Source organism: Sus scrofa, chromosome 7 (assembly GCF_054392235.1).
Source record: "Sus scrofa isolate SSC_HxYL_T2T_F1_AM1 chromosome 7, Sscrofa_HxYL_maternal_Yorkshire_Landrace_v2.0, whole genome shotgun sequence".
Lineage (NCBI taxonomy): Eukaryota > Metazoa > Chordata > Mammalia > Artiodactyla > Suidae > Sus > Sus scrofa.
Window position 1 is genome coordinate 97,116,538 of NC_139389.1, and position 22,221 is coordinate 97,138,758.

General features: G+C 38.9%; 1 protein-coding gene and 1 pseudogene across 13 annotated transcripts in view; one reads left to right on the plus strand and one right to left on the minus strand.

The window, feature by feature from the left end:
* The window catches only part of CHD2 (chromodomain helicase DNA binding protein 2), a 127,183-nt gene that overhangs the window by 85,717 nt on the left and 19,245 nt on the right, over positions 1-22,221 (minus strand). For 7 of the 13 annotated variants that reach the window (XR_014810934.1, XR_014810933.1, XR_014810932.1 and 4 more), the window contains 8 exons: positions 21,114-21,345; positions 17,066-17,152; positions 15,240-15,301; positions 8,749-8,856; positions 5,915-6,055; positions 3,951-4,084; positions 1,710-1,935; positions 291-391 (listed from right to left, as the gene is read on the minus strand). Coding sequence is in view for 6 of the 13 variants with exons in the window: in XM_001926358.8 (XP_001926393.4) it covers positions 291-391; positions 1,710-1,935; positions 3,951-4,084; positions 5,915-6,055; positions 8,749-8,856; positions 15,240-15,301; positions 17,066-17,152; positions 21,114-21,345 (1,091 nt within the window). In the remaining 7 variants the exon portion in view is untranslated. The remainder of the gene's footprint in view (positions 1-290; positions 392-1,709; positions 1,936-3,950; positions 4,085-5,914; positions 6,056-8,748; positions 8,857-15,239; positions 15,302-17,065; positions 17,153-21,113; positions 21,346-22,221) is intronic. The other 6 variants (XR_014810935.1, XM_084969370.1, XM_084969366.1 and 3 more) reach the window with 1 other exon arrangement.
* On the plus strand, positions 3,279-3,503 carry LOC110261692 (translation machinery-associated protein 7 pseudogene; annotated as a pseudogene).

Genomic DNA, 22,221 nt, shown 5'->3' on the forward strand with positions numbered 1-22,221 from the left:
ACTCCAAAAATCAGCCCTTCTATTAATAATCTTCCTATTTCAGTAAATGGTATCTCTGGTCACAAGTCAAAAATCTTGGCCTCATCCTTGCCATCTCTTTCTCTCATCCTCCACCTCCAAATCTACCAGCAAATCTTGTTAGTTTTCCCTTCAAGTTAATCTAGGTACCTATGTGTTCTCAAGAAGTTCACCTACAAAAATTCATTTTTAAATATATATTACTGGCAAAAGAAAAAGCGCCATTATTCCTAGAGCTCAAACACTATTTAAATGAGTTTCCATGTACTTACCTATTACTCTTTCCACTATCTGATACTGTTTATTCAGCTCCGAGGCCAGCTCTTGTTGGCAGTTGAAATATTCCACATCTTCAGGAGAAACTTTCCCTAACCTAGACAGAGAAAGACAGAAAAAGTACATACTTATCAGATTTGGGAGAATCCATACATATTTACCAAAACAAAGTCAAGGCAGGAAAGGAAAGGAAACTTAGTCTTTACTTCCATCTATCCCTTTAATAATCTTTTACTAGTAATTAGGCCAGAGATTTTTACAAAAAAACATGACTTGTAGAAAATACTAAAAACCTTAGACTTATACTAGTTCTCTCTGATGTGGCCTATTTATAAAGAAACCTAAAATTACTTTTTTGTATAATAAATTCATGTGATCTCATGTGATAAATTCATTTATCTTAACAGATGAGGACAAGAAAACTGTTCCAGATTTAAAAGAAAACATGCCATTTTTCCATATATGTATGGGCTTTAGGAGTGATTAAATGCGCCTTTTTTTGGAAAACTAGTTATTCTTAGTTATGAGGACAACACTTGGAATTAAGTAATACCATACTTTTGAGGATTTTAAATTTCTAAATGTTTTATAACCTAACTCCTATCTTAGGGATACATACCTCTGCTTTTGACTCAAAGGAAAAATATGTGATTTACTGAAATAGCACATTTTGCATAGTAATAAAATGGGAATCAGAACCCATTTTGTCCCTATTTCTAACATAAAATAATCTGATCACATGACACTGACAGGGATGTCTTCAGGGGCAACTTAATACTTCTTATTACTCTGCTAGGTTTGTGTGTGCTATAGCCCCACAAATTTCTCATACACGACCTATCACATTCAAAGCTGTAAGTAAACTAAAAACCATGGGCTATCATAGTTTCAGAATATTTCTGGCACATCATTTCTGTAAATTGTGTAGAACCAAGATCAGCTTTAAGTGTACCATTACCCAGAGAACTCTAGAATATTAATTCCTGACATCTCACTCACCCAAGCACAACCACAGAAAAGAAGCAAGGTGCTTAAGAACATTAGCTTTGGAACTCCAATCCTGGGCCCACTCACAGGGTTGCTCTCTACCTGAATCTCCCCATCTACAACATCTTGTTCAACAGTACAAATCTCATAGGGTTATTGCGAGGATTAGAGAGATGATGTCTGAAAAATGCTCCATATGCTTGTTATTAATATTAAACTCTACAAATTTGATGGCTATACACAAAAATATATAGTCTCTTAAGGTCACAATTTCATAAAACGTTAACTATGGATGGCTCTATGTTCATTCAGATGATTTAGGCAAAATTTGATATCCTAGACAGCCTTGTTTCTCTATGCACCATTTAAAAACCTTCCCTTCCCTCAGGAGGCAAATATATTTCTTTGGTCCAGGACAGATAACGTACCACTGCTTGATTTCGTCCTCTTTCTTCTTGAAGTTCTCTAGTTTTTTTAGACCCTTCACTTTCTGTTGCTGTAAGGACTCTTCACTCTCCCACGTGCTGTGGATATATGACCAGCCTTTCCACTTGATGAGGTACTGAACTTCACCTTCATCCTTTTCAGAGTCAAAGTCGCCACTAGGGTCTCCATTAGCTTCAATTGCATATACAGTAGTAGAAGCTCCAGTGGCTGCAAAAGGATTCAATGAAATTTTAGAAAGTATATTAAACCAGGCACTGTAAAGCCTTCCAGGTACGTAATCATCTATAGGATCTCTTTCTGGATGAAGCACTAAAATCCTTTAACTTGAAATAAGCAGATATTCACAAACAATTCAAGGATGAACATGAGCAACAAACTTCAACTATTTTCAAAATGCAAACCCAATTTTTACAATAAAAAACATTCCAGACAGGTGGGGGGTAGGAATGGATTGGGGGTTTGGGATTGGCGTATGCACCTGTTGCATATGGAATGATTCTTCCAACAGGGTCCTGCTGTACAGCACAGGGAACTCTACCCAATGTTCTATGATAATTTACATGTGAAAAGAATCTGAAAAAGAATGACTATGTACTGAATCACTTCATTGTACCCCAAACATTACTGCAACATTATAAACCAACCGTTTTTCAATAAAATTTTAAAATATGAAATAAACAGGAGTTCCCACTGTGGTGCAATGGTTTAAGAATCTAACTGCAGTGGCTCAGGTCACTAGTGGAGGTGCGGGTTGGATCCCCAGCCAGGCACAGTGGGTTCAAGGCCAGCAGTTGCTGCTCAGGTTGAAGATGCAGCTCAGATTCAATCCCTGGCCTAGGAACTTTCACATGCTGCGGGCACAGCCTTGAAGAAAAAAAAATGAAATAAATAAAAAACATTCCAAAATTTACTGGTGAAATTCAAGAAATCTTTGTGTCTTAGCACGATAAAAATCAAACAGCAACGTTCTTTTGTTTTGGTCCGTACTAACTTAAAAAACAAATCTCTCTCTCTAGGAATACTAAGAACAAAGTAAAAAAATTTTAAATCTCCCCAATCACCCATCCACTCGAAGTTCTCTATCAACCCTGTTAATCTGAAGCGAGGCTGGATGAAAAAAGACAATGAAAATGGAATTAGGTATTATTTTGATATTTCCTATATGGAAAGGTAACTTTCAAAAACTGAGTTATGAAATATCTCAATTTGGATATAAAAAATTCTTCACTATTGCCCAAATAAGTATTTTAACCAGTCTGATACTTAACCTAAAGGTAGATTCACTTAATCTTAATAAGGAGGAATCTCTGCTACATCACTGCTTTTAAAGATATTAACATATTTTTAACTACCTTAATTTAAAAATCTCAAAGACATAACAGAACACTGCCCTACAGTCTCAGCTCTGAGACATCAAAATTGAGTCAGAAAAACTTCCGCATTTCACAACAAATATGAGCATGGACTGAAATTCATCCTTTAGGAGCTGAATACATAAAATCTGGGCCTTTCTTACTGAGCAGATATAAAAAGTAACTTGCTGGCTTTCAATGGTAGTGTCTGGGGAAGGGGCAACAGGTGACATATCTGGCCACAAAGGTGGCAAGAAGCCCCTGAAGCAACCCAAGAAGCAGGCCAAGGAGATGGGACAAGGAAGATAAGGCATTCAAGCAGAAACAGAAAGAGGAACAAAAGTAATTCAAGAAGCTAAAAGCAGAGGCTATGGTGAAGGGCCCCTGATCACAGGCAGGATTAAGAAATCTGATAAAAAGTAAGCTATTTTAGGAGTTCTCATTGGCACAGTAGAAGTGAATCCAACTAGTATCCATGAAGATGGAGGTTCGATCCCTGGCCTTGCTCAGTGAGTTAAGGATCCAGCATTGTCGTGAGCTGTGGTGTAGGTCACAGACGCAGCTCAGATCTGGCGTGGCTGCGGCTGTGGCACAGGCTGGCAGCTGTTATCTCCGATTCAACCCCTAGCCGTGGAATTTCCATATGCTGTGGGAGCAGCCCTTAAAAGGAAAAAAAAAAAAAAGTAAGTTGTTTCCTGTGTCTGAGGCAATGATGATCTTAACTCCACTCCTGTTTAAACATCTGGATTCCCTGCCACAACATCTGTTGCCACCTACAGCTCCTATGAAGGACTTAGAGCCTGTCGTGATTTAAGAATCAACTTTTATTTAAAAAAAAAAAAAAGTAATTTGCTCCCCAAAGACACATACCTCCTTTCTTTCCCAGCCTTGAATCTAAGACCTTTTCAATAGTTTCACTATTATCCTGTTGTTCATCAACTCCTTCTCCGGTCATTTCAATGAGGTCATCTGAGTCAGTCTCAAAGTCATCGTCTTCTTTGTAACTGCGTGAGGAATAATGCCGAATAAATGAAAAACTATTTTTTCAAACGCCATATGTGATAATATCCTTAGAATAAGGAACCATATTCCCTTTTAGCTCCAATATGCTGGTTTACAGATCAGCCACAGATAAAGTGGGCACAAAGTTCATCTTTTTCCTAAAGAATTAATACCTGCTCATAGACAGCTGCAGGAAGGCTACCTCATATTTCAAAATAAAAACAGAAGATGGTGATTTTTTGTAAGTAAGACATAAAAAACCACAAAGACACTCCTATGTTTTCATTCCTTAATGAGATCATTACTATGTATAATAAGGAAACAATTTCAAAGAAAGAAAATGCATGATAAATGGAAGAAACTGTTACTATTTCATTAGATTAAAACCCTGCATTTTGTCTCTTAATAGTAAGAATATGAAATTTAAGTAATCTCAACTTTCACTGAGAACATTATGAGCATAATTTTTGGTTACAAGATATTAAAACATAACCTTCCACCATGTATAAACAACAAATGGTATGGAAGTTACTCAAGAAAAAAACACAATTCTGCACAACCTAGAATAGATTTACAAGGAGATCCTGCTGAATAGCATTGAGAACTATGTCTAGATACTCATGTTGCAACAGAAGAAAGGGTGGGGGAAAAAACTGTAACTGCAATGTATACATGTAAGGATAACCTGACCCCCTTGCTGTACAGTGGGAAAATAAAAAAAATAAAAAAAAAAGAAAAAAAGAAAAAAACACAATTCTGGATTCAGTGCAGGTGTAGGATTTTCCTCCTAAGCTACACACTAACATACATAAAACCCAGCCATAGCTTTCAAATTATTAACTGAATGCACTGGACAGATTATTAATAACTCCAACACTCAGTTTCACCATCTCTAAGTAGACCAAAAGAAACCTGCATATCCTCCTCTAAAAGGAAATTAAATGTTTTGATTCATATAAAGTTAAATATTTGTTTGCATATATCTACTCCTTTATTTCATTTGCTATTAATGTTTCATATCCTATCAGAAAGCTTGATAAAATTACTATATCCAAATGACAATACATAAGCTGAAACTTAGAACAATGTGTCTGAGCACATTCAGAGAAACGCAGAATTAAAAACACAATCCAAATGTCTTTCCTAAAAAAGAATGTTATGGAGGTCCCATCGTGGCGGAGCAGAAACAAATCCGACAAGGATCCATGAGGTTGCAGGTTCAATCCCTGGCCTCACTCAGTGGGTTAAGGATCCAGCATTGCCATGAGCTATGGTGTAGGCTGCAGACACGGCTCAGATCCCAAGTGGCTATGGCTGTGGTGTAGGCCGGCAGCTGTAGCTCCGACAAGACCCCTAGCCCAGGAACTTCCATATGCTGGGAGTGTGGCCCTTAAAAAAAAAAAAAGAATGTTATAAAATAGTGAAGACAGGGAGTTCCCGTGTGTCACAGCAGGTTAAGGATCAAGCTTTGTCACCGCAACAGCTGAGGTTGCTGCTGTGGCTCAGTTCAATCCCTGACCTGGGAACTTCCACATGACCCCAGTGTGGCCAAAAAAAAAAAAAAAAACCACAGTGACAATACCACCACCACCACCTGAACAAAACATGAACTTGAAGTAGTTGAAGGTTTGAAATAAGGTATCACTATTCCTATTGGCCAACGCCATTCTTTTTGCAAGAACTGTAGCCAGATTTCTGAATACGACCTCAAGACATGGGTCGTTATTTCTGCCTATCAAATGCCTAATCCTGGACTTCTTAGAACAAAGTTCCAGCCAACTTCACTATCATCATCCCTCATACAAATGAAAACCTTCTGTGGCTTCACCTACCTAACATTTTTAGCCGCTCTGCGGCGAGTCTGCCTTTTGGGAGCTTCATCATCTTCATCATCATCATCAGAAGAATCTTGTTTTTTCCTCTTTCCACGTTGAGTCTTAGGTTGCTTTTTCACACGAGGTTTGGGCACTGTTCTAAAATGAGAAAAGGAAAAAAATGCCAAAGTCCTTACTTTATCATTTCATGTCTACTTCAAATGTATGTAATTGTCTTTCCCAGAGAAGGGTTCATATATGGGATCAACAAGGAGAATGTTAGACGTGTGTATTCCTAGGTCCCATTCCCTAATATTCTAATTCACTAGAAATATGCATTTTCAACATGAAAGTGATTCTATTGCTGATACCCTTCATTCATTCATAGGAGATATAGTCAGCCCTCTGTATCTGCAGGTTCCACATCCACAGATTTAACCAATCATGGATCAAAAATATATTTGTAAGAAAAAAAATTACACAAAGTTCCAAAATGTAAAATTGGAATTTGCTATATATTAGCAACTATGACACTGTATTAGGTATTATAAGTAATTAACAAGTGATTTAAAGTAAAGGAGGATATAAGTAGGTTATATGCAAATACTACAGCACTTTATATAAAGGGACTTGAACATCTGGTATCCCCGGGGATCCTAGGACTAATCCCCAGAGGCTACAAAGAGACGACTATACTGAGGGTTCTGAGGCAACAGCTCTCAACTGGTGTCTCAGAATCACCTAACATAAAAATACACATGCAGCTGATGGTGATGGGCAATTTGGAAGTATCTATCAAAGCTATAAATATGACAGTTTTAAGTCTGGGAATTGACTTTACAGATATAAAATGATACAGGCACAATAAGGCATAACACTGAGGTGTTATCAGTAATAACAAAAGACTAGAAAAACTAAATGTCCATCAACTGGGAACTAGTTTAATAAAGAGAATACTGTGCAGCTATAAAAAAGAAGGAGTTTTCAGCATATTGAGAAAGATTCCTAAGACAATGAAAGAAAAATGCGGAAGATGCATGGAATGCTATCATCTTATAAAGGAAGGACAAGAAATAACTGCACATAATTTTTCCTGTCTGTACACAGACTATGCCTGGAAGATCACCTGAGAGATTGTGCCCTGCCATAGACCAATGGAACAGACCAAGGAGGTGGCAGAACCTCTGGTGACTCCCTGCAGTCAGAACTGAGAGCCACAGACCAGGAGCTCTCCTAAGGAATCCCCAAGTACTCTCTTAGTGGTAGAAAGTGGAAGGAGAATGAGGGAGACTCGAACTCACAACCATATCTATCTGTTTCTCTCATACGTACCATAATGAACACTACACAGAGACGATCAGAGATTCAAATAAAATCTACAAGAGAGAACTGGAGTGGCATTCCAGTCCTCGGAGCTGAAACTGAGATGAAAGGAGATAAAACTCAGTTGATGAAATGCCCTGTTAGGGTAGAGGGTGAGGGGGTAGGTTTAACATCCTAAGCTAGTGACAGACAAATGTTTGCTGTAAATGGCCAGAATACAAATATCTCAGACAAGAAACAAAACTAATGCCACTACATAGTACTTCTAACAAGTGAAAATAAATTTTAACAAATATTTTATTGACAAAATTCAAACTAATAATAATGATTGAGTACATTTTTTGTGATATAACATCTACTAATGAGAAGCTTTTTTTTTTTTTTTTTGGCTATTTTAGGGCTGCACTTGTGGCATATGGAGGTTCCCAGGCTAGGGGTCAAATCAGAGCTGTAGCCACTGGCCTACGCCACAGCCACAGCCGCTAGGGATGCAAGGTGCATCTTCAACCTACAGCTCACAACAAAGCCAGATTCTTAACCCACTGAGAGAGGGCAGGGATCGAACCCACATCCTCATGGATCCTAGCTGGGTTTGTTAACCACTGAGCCACAAAGAGAATTCCTTTTTTTTTTTTTTTTTTTTCTATACTAATGAGAATTCTTTTTGAAGGGATAACATTTCACTTAATTGGGGTTCAAATTTAGTGTTCCCTATCATCAAATGACAAATGTCCACCTCTAAAAGCTATACTTAGCTAGCAGGCCATACAAAAAAAGGTGAGTGGGATTTGGCCCAAATGCAGTATTGAATGCCAACCCCATCCTAAGCAATACCGCAAGGAGGTAAGTTTTTCTGGGGCCTCTCTGCCTCCTACCTTCCTTTCCCCATCACCAGTACCTTATGCTGCCATCTATCTGATCAAATATTACCAAAGTTGCCTACCATCTCTGTCTACCTCCTTATTTGCACAGATTCACTGCTTAATGTTATACAGAGTATATGGACAGGGTAATAAACAGTTAAGTATGCTTTCAACCAGCCAATTAAATTTAAGAATTAGTCTTCCCCAAAAGAAACTGTACTCTCATCAAATGCATAGGGAGCTTTTTTTTTTTTTTTTTGGCTGTACTTGGGGCATGCACAAGTTCCCCAGCAAGGGACTGAACTGCAGTGACAACACCAGATCCTTAACTCTCTGCACCACAAGGGAACTCCCTCACCGGGAGCCTTTTTTAAGAGCAGAATGTGAGTTTACCCCTCGTAAATAGCCCACCTGGAGTATGCAACAGTTAAGATTCACTCTGAGCTACATACCATGCAAATCACAAAATCAATACAAGTAGCTCAGTCACCTCACCGCTTGCTAACAATGCAGGCTGGCAAGAGGTTAACCAGACATTCAAAATCCAGAACCAGAGCACACTGTACCCCAGTGGTTCAGGCTCTCATGCTAGCACTACATTATCCTTCTCATTCTAACACAAACTAAGCTAGACCAGAAGCAGAGATATTCAAGCAAACACTGCACCTTCTGGGGACAGGTCTTCTGGCTTTCACTTTTTTTTGCTCTGGTTCACTTTCTGCACTGGTGCCTTGTTCCTGTTCATCTTCTGAGGGCTCCCGTTTCCATTTTTCTCTGTGATCAAAAGCAAAGCAAAATGTTTCTTTTTTTCCTAAAAGAATTCTTCAAGATTGTTTAGCTTGAAGAATCTGTCAACATCAATTTCAATCTGATTAGCCAAAAAAGGCAGAACATATATATTTTAGATATCATGTGAAAAGAGATTTTTTGGCTCCATTTAAGTTTTAGTTGTGTTCCTTCCTGGGCTGTGTAATATGTATTCCTATTTTATCTCTGATATCAAAATTAAATGAAAATAGAAACTAAGGCTGTATTCTGGGGGGGAAAATGTTATTAAATCTCTAATATTCTGGTTTTTTATTTACTACTATCATTGACCAGATTAAAGCCATAATATATACTAGATGAGTAATTCTCAAATTTTAGCATGGATTAGAACCACCTAAAGGGCTTATTAAAAGAAATTTCTGGGCCCCAGCCAATTTCTGATTCAGTAGCTCTAACATGAGCCCTAAAATTTGAATTTTAACAAATTCACAGATGATGTTGATACTGTGAGGCTTCTTTGAGAACTGCTGTGACAGAGGTTTTAATATCTTTAATGTATGTTTGAGAAAACAGTTCCTCAAACTATCTTTCAATGATAAAGCCACCACCACCTACTAAATAATCCGTTCATCTAATGAGGTGGTTTGTATTTGTTTCTCTTTTTTTGGCTGCCCTGGGGCATATGGAGTTCCGCGGCCAGGGATCAGATCCAAGCCGTAGTCATGAGGCAGTCGTGACCTAAGCTGCAGCTGCATCAACACTGGATCCTTAATTCACTGAGCCAGGCTGGGGATTGAACCTGTGTCCCAGCATTTCCAAGACACTGCCGATCCTATTGCACCACAGCAAGAGGAGGAAGTTTTTAACAATCATTAAGTATAGTATGTGTTCTTTTGCTCCGAGAGATCTTAGAAGACTTGGAAGAGCCATATCCTATTGGTGCCTACACCTCCAAACGGTGTTTGAAGTTTACTTGAAAACTAAATAAATCATCCAGGGACTTAGCTCATTTCTCACCTGCAAGAAGAAAGGTACATACAGCAGCTACTTGGCATGAAATACCTAGGGGGAAGAAACTTAACAGGCAAGAACCTGAGGTTTCTCTCTACACAAAACAATTACCATTGTGCCTCTGGGTCGGCATATAGAAAATGAGGTTATGCTAAAGACAACCATTGTAGAATTGCAAAGTCAAATCAATATTCTTCATGGGAGAAGAGATAAAGTAATAGTGGAAGAACCTTCCCAAAAGGTCCAGGACCCATCCTATCCTTCAATTAGTGGAAATTTTAGGAAAGAAAAATTTCCAAGCCTTTCATGAAAAGGCAGTGGAGCACTTCCACGTACACTACTCAACAGAAACGCACTACTATTTCACATTCATTCGCCAAACAGTAGGTCACTCCTTATAGGCAGAGCATCTTTGTGCCAGAGCTTAGCACAAAGGCAGGTAAATGGAGATACTCCTTTTTTAAATAAATAACTAAAGAATGAGCTCTATCAGTCAGTCAGGGTGCTTCTGGAAGCAAACTATTAAGATAGTAAAGCCTACTAGTATTGTCCAATATCCTTAGGTCTCTCTTTAAAACAAACTACACTCTAGGCACCGGCCTTATTCTCCTTTCCTAGAACCTAGCACAATAAATGTCTGCTAAAGAATCCAAGGAATAGTGGATGGTGGTAACCAGAAAGGAAACACAGAAGAGGTCTGCAGCAACTGGGAGACTGACATCTAAGGCTACCACTCCCTTGGGCCAAGTCCAGCACAGTTTACCCCTCAGAAGGAGCTACACAGTCAAACCAGAGAGAAGAGGTTTCACAGGAAACAAGCTTGAAAGAACCTACACTTAAGACCTAAAGGGGAGCAGATGAGATGAGAAAGCTCCACAGTCAACTATTATTTGTAATCTACATAACTGCCAGAAGTTGAGATCTATGTCAGAGTAGCTAATGAGGTTCACTTCTTCAATTTTAAGAGACTAAAATGGCAGTAAACACAGAAAGAAGGGATGTTGAGGCCAGAGTTTTCCAGTTAAAACTGCAGATCTGTAGACTTACAGACAACCAGGAGCACTTCGGATCTTCCAATATGAGAAAGTAAAAAACTTAGCAAATCACCTAGTCCAAAGGGCCCTTCCTAGACAGAGGCAAACTCAAGGCCAGGGAGAACAAGCTATTTGGTACATTCAAACCCTCAGCTCTGCTACTCTCAACCATAGCCCACTGAAGACCAAAGGATCTGGAAACATTAAAGCCACACTCACACATTCTGGAAGGATCTGAACAATCGGAGGCTTAAAAGGCCTAAATGAGTTTGTATGTGTGTGAATTCAAAATTGGCTGGATTCTTTCGAATTTCATTTTAATTTTCAAGACTAGGGAAAAAAGTGTAAGTTAGGTTCAGCAAAACTAAGTCATCTTGTATAAGGGGTGAAAAGGGCAATCAATTACAAAAAGATTACTGCCCAACCTTGCAGAGTATGGAGAGGGCTCTCTGACAGGTCCAAGTGCTGTTCCACTAGTTCCACTGGTTTGCTAGCTTCTTATATAAAGCAAATTTTATGCAAAGACTCCCTAAGTCATACATTATAAGCTGGGTTACAATGAAGAGAAGTCTGCAATAAGAGAAACTAAAATATTTTTCATGAGGCAAAGGAAACATGAACTACCAGATTCAGCTCCAAGAGGGCATTGATGGGATTCCCTAAGATTCCTTAAGACGGAATAATGGGATTTTTTGCCAAAAAAAAATTGGGGAGAAAAACAACAAGGTTTGGCCACTGAGGCCTCAAGAAAATATGAACAACAGGAAAAAGAATACGAGTTAACTGGGTATAGTTTTCATGCTTTACTGGGAAAAAGGTGGCTGGAAGGACACAAATCAAACCTGAAAAATGGTGAAGGGGAGAATGAACAAATGCCATTTTTAAATAAAATGGGCCTAAACGCTGACCAAAGGTCACTGAGGCTTCCTGTTAACAGTCTCTAAAAACTCAAAGGGAACTCCTTTCTCCTCTACTTTATAAGACAAGTAAGGAAAAGAGGGAAATAACCGCTTAAACGCACTGATTTTCAGTAGGTTTTCCGAAAGAGCATGCCCTTCAGGAACAGGTTCCAGTGAAGAGGGGAATGTAGGGCTAAGAGGGATTCTCTTAGGCTGTGTCACAGGGTCTGTGACAGATGTCCAATTCAAAGCCCTGGAGAGGAAGAAAGAACTATGATCCCAGGAGGAAAACTTTAAATGACCATGGTGAAAATACATTTTTAGTGCCAGTTGGGAGAGAGAGTTCTAAAACCACCATACAGTGGGATTAAGCACTATGAGGACCATGAGTCAGCAGAAATCCTATACAACGTTTCACAAGTTTAAAGAGCATAATAGGGACTGCATAGAAAAGGGTTCAGTGATCAAAACAGCACAAGTGGATTAAGTGAAACTGTATGACTAAATCAGGAGTTAGTCTCCAATACCCACTGGGGCCGGTAAAGATGTATTTGGGTCAACTGGAGAACTCATGGCCTGTCCAAAGGTTATAAAGACCAAGTTATAAGGGGCAGCACTGACAGAGTTTCTCAAAAGCTAGAAATCTAGATTTTTATATACCATCTCTCAATTTTCAACATTGCCAACTAATTCGAAACAGCTTTTCAATATTGTGCAGGAACATTATGCTGTGTAACCTCTTCTAAGCTTTTAAAGTGCTAATTCACATGACTTCAAGGGGAGTTAGCCCCTTCTAAGACATCATTCTTCAAAAGTGTCAATGTCATAAAGGCACTGGGGGTAGAAAAACGTTATAAAAGACATGGGGTCCACTGACAAAATGGAAATATGAATCAAAGGTATTTCAGCAAAGTTAAATTCACTTACATTAAAACTGTACTGTGCTTTTGAAAGAGAACATCCTTACTCTTAGGCAATAGACACTTAATACTTAGGGTAAAAAACCATGAATGACTCTTAGTCTCAAATGGTTCAGAAAAAATATTACCTGTGTGCAATACATACATATATAGAAACGAAGTACTCAAAAAACGATAAAGCAAATGGGGCAAAAATGGTAACCAATGATAAATCTTGGAAAGTACACAGGCATTCTTCATACTATTCTTATTCTTACAGTTTTTCTAAAGTTTGGAATTAACCCCCCCAAAAAAAAGGTTTAAAAAAATAGCTCCTTTTAAAAACGTTAAAATCTATGATACAATCTGCAAGGTTTCAGAAAAGCACCTCCCTATGTTACTATCTCCAAATTCCACTCCCTCTTAGAGTCTCTCTCAATTCTCAAAGTCATGTGCCCACACACTAGGTTCTGTCATCCTGCTCAGATCAGAGGCCCCTGTAGTGCTGTGCCTTCCAACCTGAGTCTTAGCAGGACCTTCTCTAATTAAACTGACTCAGGAGAAGGGTTTCCCCGTAAGCCCTAGTACCCTCCAGCTGCTCAGGGGATGGCAAGAAGAGAGGCTGGCCCAGGGCCCAAACAAACAAGAGGGAACATCTCAGCTGGCACTAAGTCCCCAAGGAAGAGCTGGGAGGAGGTGCATTAGGAAAGCAGCATGAGGGAAGACACACCCCACACACACACACAAGGAAAGAGGAGGTTCCACTTCGGGGAAAGAAAGGTCCACAAAGGCCTCTGAGAGCTGTCCCCTTTGGAGAGCTCCCAGGATTGACAGGAGGGAGAAAATAAGACAAAAAAGTAAGGCTGATGTGTTCCACGATGACCGAAAAAATGCAGGGCTTCTGCACACCCAGATAAAGCCATTAAAATGACAATTTCAGGTTTTCAAGTATAGCACCATTTAGATCCCAGCCAAGAGACCAGCAGAATGTGGCCAGACAGTGGAGAAAAGAGCACATGCCTGGACTTCCCAAAAGACCATTAGCCCAGGGAGCTGAGAACAGTCTCCCAAGCAGACCCTGGGACTGCAGTACAACAAAACCCTTCTGAGCTGCCAAGAAGTACAGGCTTGCCTACAGTTACTTTTCTAACTAAATATTTAAAACACAAATGAAAGCTGTATGTGTGCTGGGCAGGGCAATATTAAATACTACTTGACTTTTCTTAGCATAGTTTCCAATAACTCTGTTAGGTCAGCAGAGTTAAGTATTACTCTTCACTTTGGAGATGAGGAAATGGATCTTAAAAACTCACATTACTTTGTCTTAGGCCAAATACTTAAATTAAGGATTACTAATACTTTAAAACAGAGACTATATAACTGGAACTCTCATTAGAAGAACAATTGTTTACCATCAGAATCCCCTGAATTTACATGCAAAGTTTTTTTTTTTCTTTTTGCTATTTTAGGGCTGCACCCTCGGCATATGGTAGTTCCCAGGCTAGGGGTCCAAACAGAGCTGTAGCTGCCAGCCTACACCACAGCCACAGCAACGAGGGATCCAAGATGTATCTGTGACCTACACCACAGCTCACAGCAATGCCGGATCCTTAACCCACTGAGCAAAGCCAGGGATCGAATCCGCATTCCTCACAGATGCTAGTCGGGTTCGCTAAACGCTGAGCCACGACAGGAACTCCTACATACAAAACTTTGAGTATTTTTCTGAGAAGATGGGGTATACAATTCAGATTGTCAAGGGGACCCACACAACCCCCAAAAAAGATTTTTTAAATTATTTCTCAAGAAAAAAAAAAAAAATCAATTTTTTTTTGACCATAAGCAGAATTTTTGAAGTAAATTTTAAAATAGCAAGTATATAATCTATATTATAAAGGGACTTCACAATGAAATCCATAAATTAAAATTCTCTGGCTTATAAACAAACACCAACTGAGAAAATATTTGGTATCAAGTAAAAATGCATGGGGATAAGTTCAAGTAATCTTCCCTTTGTTTATGAGCCATGTATTAAACAACAGTTGTAACACCCTTAACAAGTTTCAATTTAAATAAAAATCTCTCTTGACATAGTAAAATTACACAGAACCAACAATGTGAAAGTTTATACTAAAGTGAGTGTCCAGCCAACATAATTCTGCCATGCCAACACAAAGAACAAATGAAAAGGAAAAATGGCCCAATCTAAATTTGTTTCTTGCTTAATAATCAGAATAGAACACCAAATCCCTATATGTTTGGTATTTGCGCATATTTTCAAGAAAAAAGTCATCGGGATAATGGGGTATTTCAGATGGAATAGCTGGAGTTGGCCCCCAAAAAGTAGCCCAACATTTACACATGAGAAACTAAGAATCCTGGGCTTCAAACGCTGCTATCGCGGCAGATCCAGGTGGACTGGAACCCAAGATGGCAAGAGAGAGAAGGCGACTCTGCAGGGCACCACAGACACAAGAAAGGCAGTCTGGCAATGCTCACATATTTGAAACTACCATATTAAGTCATTTCCCCCATGAAAGACTTACTGTTTTTTCAGCTGCCTCTGGCCTCTTCTTTTTGGGCTCCCACTCTCAGACCCGCTACTTGCCTTCAGTGTGTAAGGGGGGGAAAACAATTACAGACTTTAATTCACAATTCGTAGGGTAAACTAGCCCCGGTTCAACAATCTACCCAATATAACATTATTCGATATGAGCTTTCAGACAGGAAGTAACTAGACATTTGTTTGGTGGGGCTCACTCTTCTTTTGCTTTGAAAACTAATTTCTCTTACTTCTGAGTTATCTCCAACACCAGGAAATACTTCAGCTCAACTTCTGAAAGAGCACAGTACAGTAAAATTTTCTGTGATGATGGAAATGTTCTTATCTGCAGTGTCCAATAGAGTAGCCAGCAGCCACATGGGACTGAGTCCCTGAGTGTGGCTGGTGTGACTAAGGAATGCGACTTTTCACTTTACCTGATTTTAATTAATACACACATTTAAAAACATGCGTGACTAAGGAATGTAATTTTTCACTTTACCTAATTTTAAGACTCACATTTAAAAAATATGCGTGTCTAGTGGCACTCATACCGAGTGCTACAGATCTAGAGTATCACATGAAAATGCCACACGACATTTAGTGTGCCGTTCAGAGTGGTGACTACTGATCTGTTTCATTCCAGACTTACTGAAGTGCATGGACAATCAACAAGCCAGCAGGGCTTTGCTAATGACAGTGCTTGTTAACAGCGCTAAAGCCAAGGAAGTTTACAGTCAAGACATTTGAACAACAGCTCTTTTTCCCCCAAATTTAGCAACCTGGCTTAAGCATTCTACAACCATTGCTGTTAGTCTTGTGCCCTATACAGAAGGAATTTATATATAAAAAGGAAAGGATTTACACAACTATGTGGTCGGTCATAACAAACATGGAAAAAGAAAGCTAAATAAAGGTATAAAGCAGCTCAGAGGTCACTCAAAATAAAACACCATAAAGGCAGTGCAGGTGTTACAGTCAATTACACTTTTAAAGTATATTTACTACCCCAAACTCACTAACTTCTGGCTATTAATATTTAACTTTCATCCATAAGGATATTATATAGTTAGGAATAGCAAAGTTCCTCCTAGAAATGCAGAGAGGGGAACATTTCACTGCATGACCAAAGAACACCTCCTTAGGATACAGTCTATATATAAACCCAATACAGAGGTAAGAACCCCCAAAAATATCACACAAACTGAGAGAGTTCTGACTCTACAGAAACAACAGAACCCAGTACAGAACACTAATTTTAAAAATCATCAATTTAGCCAATCTCTCACAATTTGACCAGAGAGGTAACATGTGTTAAACATTTTACACTGCACATTAAATTTGGTTAGGAAACCAAATTTAAAGAATTTAGGTAAAATAAGATAAAATACATTACTTAAGCAAACTCTACTTCTTTTCTCAGAATTAAATCCAAAACTACTTCCATTTGTTACATTTGCTTAGTTCCCCGGGTCACAAAGTTTGGGAGATTTAGAAACTAGATATTATAAAAAGCTAACTTCTTGCTATAACCAACTGCACTAGAAGAGACACACACACACACACACACACACGATCTGAGACCAGTTCTATATAATACTCTAACACTCTACGAAAGCAGTCACTATAACATTAACTTTCTGGTAGTTTTTTTTTAAGTCACACAAGGCTTTTCTTACTGTTTTAGGTTGAGAAAACTCACTATAGAGTCACTTATGTCCCAGGCCTGAAGTTCAGTCTCATTAATGGTAATGCATACCAGAGTCAGAAAGGATGAGGAAATAAGAGAAGTTTCAACATATCCCTTTAAAGCGTTTTTTTTTTCCTTACCTCCTCCTTAATATTAAATCGTGATGGTTCTTGTCTGCTTCGGTTTGACCGCCTAACCCCATAAACATCAGGATATTCTTCCCACATCTGTAAAATTAATAGACCACACATGAATCTTTTTTTTTGACCCATTTACTATTTACATAACTAGAACATATATTTCAATTTAAGAGAATTCAAATAACTAAACATCAAAAAGGTTGTCTTGTTTAGTTTTGTTTACGAGACAGTAAAGGACCATCTTTAAAAAGAATAAGGCGTATTATTCGAGAAGTTCTAGCTCCTTAAAATTTTAACAATGCCTCTCCTCACTAAACAACTATTAAACTGTATGGTACACTGCCTACCCATCACTAAATAAAAACTTACAGTTGAATAATATGGCAAGATAAGAGAACAATCACTTCCACTGAAGACAAAATACTGACTGATGAATTTTAAGTCCCTAATGCTTTGACTGCATAAGACCCATTTGAGAAACTCAAAAAATCAGCAGGGCCACCACCTAGTCTCATTAAATAAGAATCAGTGCATATACATCTCTCTCTAAATTCTTCAGGATAGGTAATATGCCAGATAAAGGAAAATCTGCTATTTCTAACATCTAAAAGCTGGAAGTTCTCAGAATGAGATCCACTACCACCGTTTCTCCAGGACATTTAATGTTATTCTCTAGTAGCAGAATATTCTCCTTTGCCTTTAAAACCTGACTTTTAGTAATAATCTTCACCAGTGATCCAAGTTTAAAGAGGGATTAGTTGAAGAGAACATTTTTCTCACAATATATAAACACACTTTCATTAAAAGACTCAAAGCAACAAATCAAGAGAAAAAAATGTAACAAGGCGCCCATCTGGAACTGTTATCTAACAGTCTCCAGGCTTGCTCTCCTTCCTACAGATAACTACTGTTAAGTATACTGTGTGTTCCTTTAATGAAATCAATCACCTACAGGCAAAATGAATTTAAAAGGATTGTGGATCACTGAAGTGAAGATGTTTAACAGGAGTTAAACATAGAGAAGAGAAGAGATGCCTGAAAGCCAAGATTAGAAATGTGGATTTCTTTGAAATGTACTTTCATCAAAGTATGGATGACAGCTAATGTTATAAAAATACTTGGAATGAGGCAAAAGGAGAAGCCACCAGCTGAGACTCATCATGAGATGTGTGGAAAGTAGACCCCCCCCCCCAAAAAGACAAAAGTGATGACAAACAATCCAGAAACAAACAATGTCACTAAGCCAAGGGAGGACATTATCAATAGTGCCTTAAAAAAAAAAAAAAAAAAAAAAAAAAAAAGCCAAGTAAGCTGAAGGAAAGCAAGGCCTCCAAAGAGGACAGGCAAAATGTTCCAGGAATAGGGCATTTTTGAAGTAGTAAATCTAGCATCCTCAGTTTATAAAAGTCAAAAATCCATAATCTGAGTCAGAGGACAAAAGCTCCAACCAAGAGTTAGGAATAAGAGGAGGGAGGAAATCTAGGCTAAAAAAGACAGCAAATGCAGCACACTCTGAACAAATGTGGCAGAGACAGAAAGCGACAAGGAGCTTTGCTCCAACCCTGCCTGCCTGCCAACCCCTACCCCACCCCTTCCTGGACTTCTGCTAAAGCTATGAAATGACTCAACACAGGTTATATATGGAGCTTTTATTAACTATGGGACTCAATTATTTAAATGACACTACATCAATTAGTTTTACCACTTTTTTTTTTTTTTTTTTTTTTGGCTTTTTGCTATTTCTTGGGCCACTCTCGTGGTATATGGAGGTTCCCAGGCTAGGGGTCGAATCGGAGCTGTAGTCTCCGGCCTACGCCAGAGCCGCAGCAACTCGGGATCCGAGCCGCGTCTGCAACCTACACCACAGCTCACGGAAACGCCGCCGGATCGTTAACCCACTGAGCAAGGGCAGGGACCGAACCCGCAACCTCATGGTTCCTAGTCGGATTCGTTAACCACTGCGCCATGACGGGAACTCCGAGTTTTACCATTTTAAAATATTAGACAGGCACTCAGGTTCACCTGTTAGGACATTATTACAATATATACTGTAATGTGTAATCCTAAAATTATCTTGTGTTCGTATTTGTCCTTTTGAGGGCTAATGATACTTAATTCAATTCTTTAATAAAAAAGGTACCATGTGAAAGAAAAGCATGTACATAAAACAAAGAGCTTTCTTTAGAAGCTCACTTTAGAATAATAATCATTAAAGTCCCAATCAAATCATCCTAAATGGCTAGTATATTCATCCATGTATTAACTTTATTAATTTTTGGAATTGATCATCTTAACTTGAATATTTCTGCTTAAAGCTGTATCTCTTATGTGGAAATTCAGACTTTGTAATGATTTCCCTTCTTTCTTATCCTCCTCTATCTCTTTGTATTTTCTTGGTACTTTTTGTTTGATTGTTTGGGCTTTTTTTGTGGAGGGAGAGTAGTTTTGTTTTCTTTCCTACACCTGAGGCACGCAGAAGTCCCAAGACAGGGATCGAACTCACGCCACAGCAGTAACCTGAGCTACCACAGAGACAGTGCTGGATACATAACCCGTGCACCACAAGGAAGCTCTCCCTTTATCTATTTAAATGAAGTTATAGATAATGAAGCTTTATATTTATAAGGTCTCACTAACAGTTGTGAATCCTAGACACTTGAAGTTTTTTCAGTCAAATTTTAAGCATACTATGCAAGTCATGGTTTCCATAGCTTCCACTACTCTGCTAGTAAAGAACTTTCCACTGTACCGAAGACCATTATATCTGAACTTATTTCTGTCCATCCTGGGCTTCAAATGCTGCCACCACAGCAGATCCAGATGAAGCATTTTTCTTTTTTTTTGTCTCTTTAGGGCCACAACTGTGGCATATGGCAGTTCCCAGGCTAGGGGTCTAATTGGAGCTGTAGCTGCTGGCCTACGCCAGAACCACAGCCAACACCAGATTCGACCAGTGTCTGGCGACCTGCACCACAGCTAACAGCAACGCCTGATCCTTAACCCACTGAGTGAGGCCAGGGATCCAACCTACATCCTCATGGATACTAGTCGGGTTCATTACCACTGAGTCATGATGGGAACTCCAAGACATTTTATTTTTAAATTTCTAAAAGCAATACTTTGTGTGTCTTCAGTGATTCAAACATAATTCTCTCAAAATGAAATTTAAAAAATCAGCTGCATTCTTATGATTAACTAGACCAAGTCATTAATATTTCCCCAAAAGGAATGCATCTCAAAGTTTGGGCATAACTGAGAAAATGGTATGCAACTCAATTTTTGCCCCTTTGCATTCTTCACTGGAAAACTCTCCTGTTAAGCACAGAATACCTATACTGCCCAGATATAATTTCTTTTTCTGTAAGAAGTATTCCTTCTTCGATTTTTCAATACCACAAAAACTGCCCTTATTGTTAGATTGGAATTATCCATCACTAAGCTTTACAACTGCATTGCACAATCACCTGTGAATGATTTCTCTCTGGTGTTATTCAGTATTGTATTGAAAAATAGTTTTAACTACTTTAAATGTTAAAAACCAAAACTACAAAAATTTGTCTTTTTATCCTATGATGGTTCATGTAATTATTTCCCTTATAGCCCTGTCTACTAGTAGAGTAGAAAGTAGTTCTCTTGTATATCCATAGAAAGTATATTATTTAGAAAAGCTGGCTATAGCTGAAGTTTCATAATCAAGATACACAATGAGGAGTTCCCATCATGGTGCAGCAGAAAGGAATCCAACTAGGAACCATGAGGTTGTGGGTTCGATTCCTGGCCTCACTCAGTGGGTTAAGGATCTGGCATTGTCATGAGCTGTGGTGTAGGTTGCACATGCGGCTCGGATCTGGTGTTGCTGTGGTGTAGGCCGGTGGCAACAGCTCCGATTAGACCCCTAGCCTGGGAACCTCTATATGCCGAGAGTGTGGCCCTCAAAAGACAAAAGAAGAAAAAAAAAAGATACACCGATGAGTTTTCCATGGGAAACAAAGGTCTGCTGGCTGGTCCTAGCTGGCAGCACATTTACATGGCACAGCAAAGCTGATACCTTCTTCACATCAGCTATCCGTTCCTTCTTAGAGGCTGGCTTCTCTTTGGCTTCTGGAAGAACTGGCTGGGATTTGGAACCTGCTGATTCACTTTCAGATTCCGACTGACTCTCCGAAGATTCAGAACTACTATTTGACTCGCTGCCATGTCCACTTCCTGGATCGCTGCCCTGCTCACTCTCCGACTGGCTGCCTGAGTCTGAACCCGAAGCTTCTTCAGATGCTGAATGACTTAATTCAAAAAAAAAAAAAAAAAAAAATTTAAAAAGATTTAAGAACTGCTACATAAACGTTTTTTGAAATCCTAACATTAATACAACAGCAGATAGTAATTTGATAACACAAGATCAAAATTTTCAAGTTCACTTTTATATTCTTATTTGCAAATAATGTCATTACTATCATTCTCAAAACTACCATTTCCTGAGACGTTACATGATGCCATATACCACCTAATTTATATAGATTAGCTCTTTAAAAAAAATTACAAGGAGAATATTATTTTTCCCTCCATTCAGACGTGGAAAAACTGAAGCTCAGAAATGGCTGAGTAACTCCCAAGATGACACAAGACTTCATGCCATGTCCATCTATGTGAATCCACTAACTCTTATTCAGTATCAATCCCTCCCTCCCTCCTTAAGACAAAGTCAAAAACAAAACAAACAAAACAAAAACACAATCATCCCAGGAGTAAGAATGCAATCTGGTTACAATTAGCCAATCAAAGGTTCTCAACAATATTCCCACCCCTTCCTCATTCCAAACCCCCCTCAGGAGAGCAACCTAGGTACAGCATATGAAAGCAGAAGCCACAAAACAGATGTCAAGGGAAGGCAGAAGGCAATATATACCACCCCCCTGTTCTAGAACAGTTAAATAGTAATTCACAGCCATGCAGGTAAAAGGAATGAGGAGCCTCTGAAAAGACCTAGAGCTGACAGACTATAAGAAGTGAGGCAGGGAGTTCCCATTGTGGCTCAGAGGCAACTAGCCTGATTAGTATCCATGAGAATGTGGGTTCAATCCCTGGCCTCACTCAATGAGTTAAGGATCCAGCTCAGACCCCGTGTTGCTGGGGCTGTGGTGTAGGCTTGCAGCTGGAGC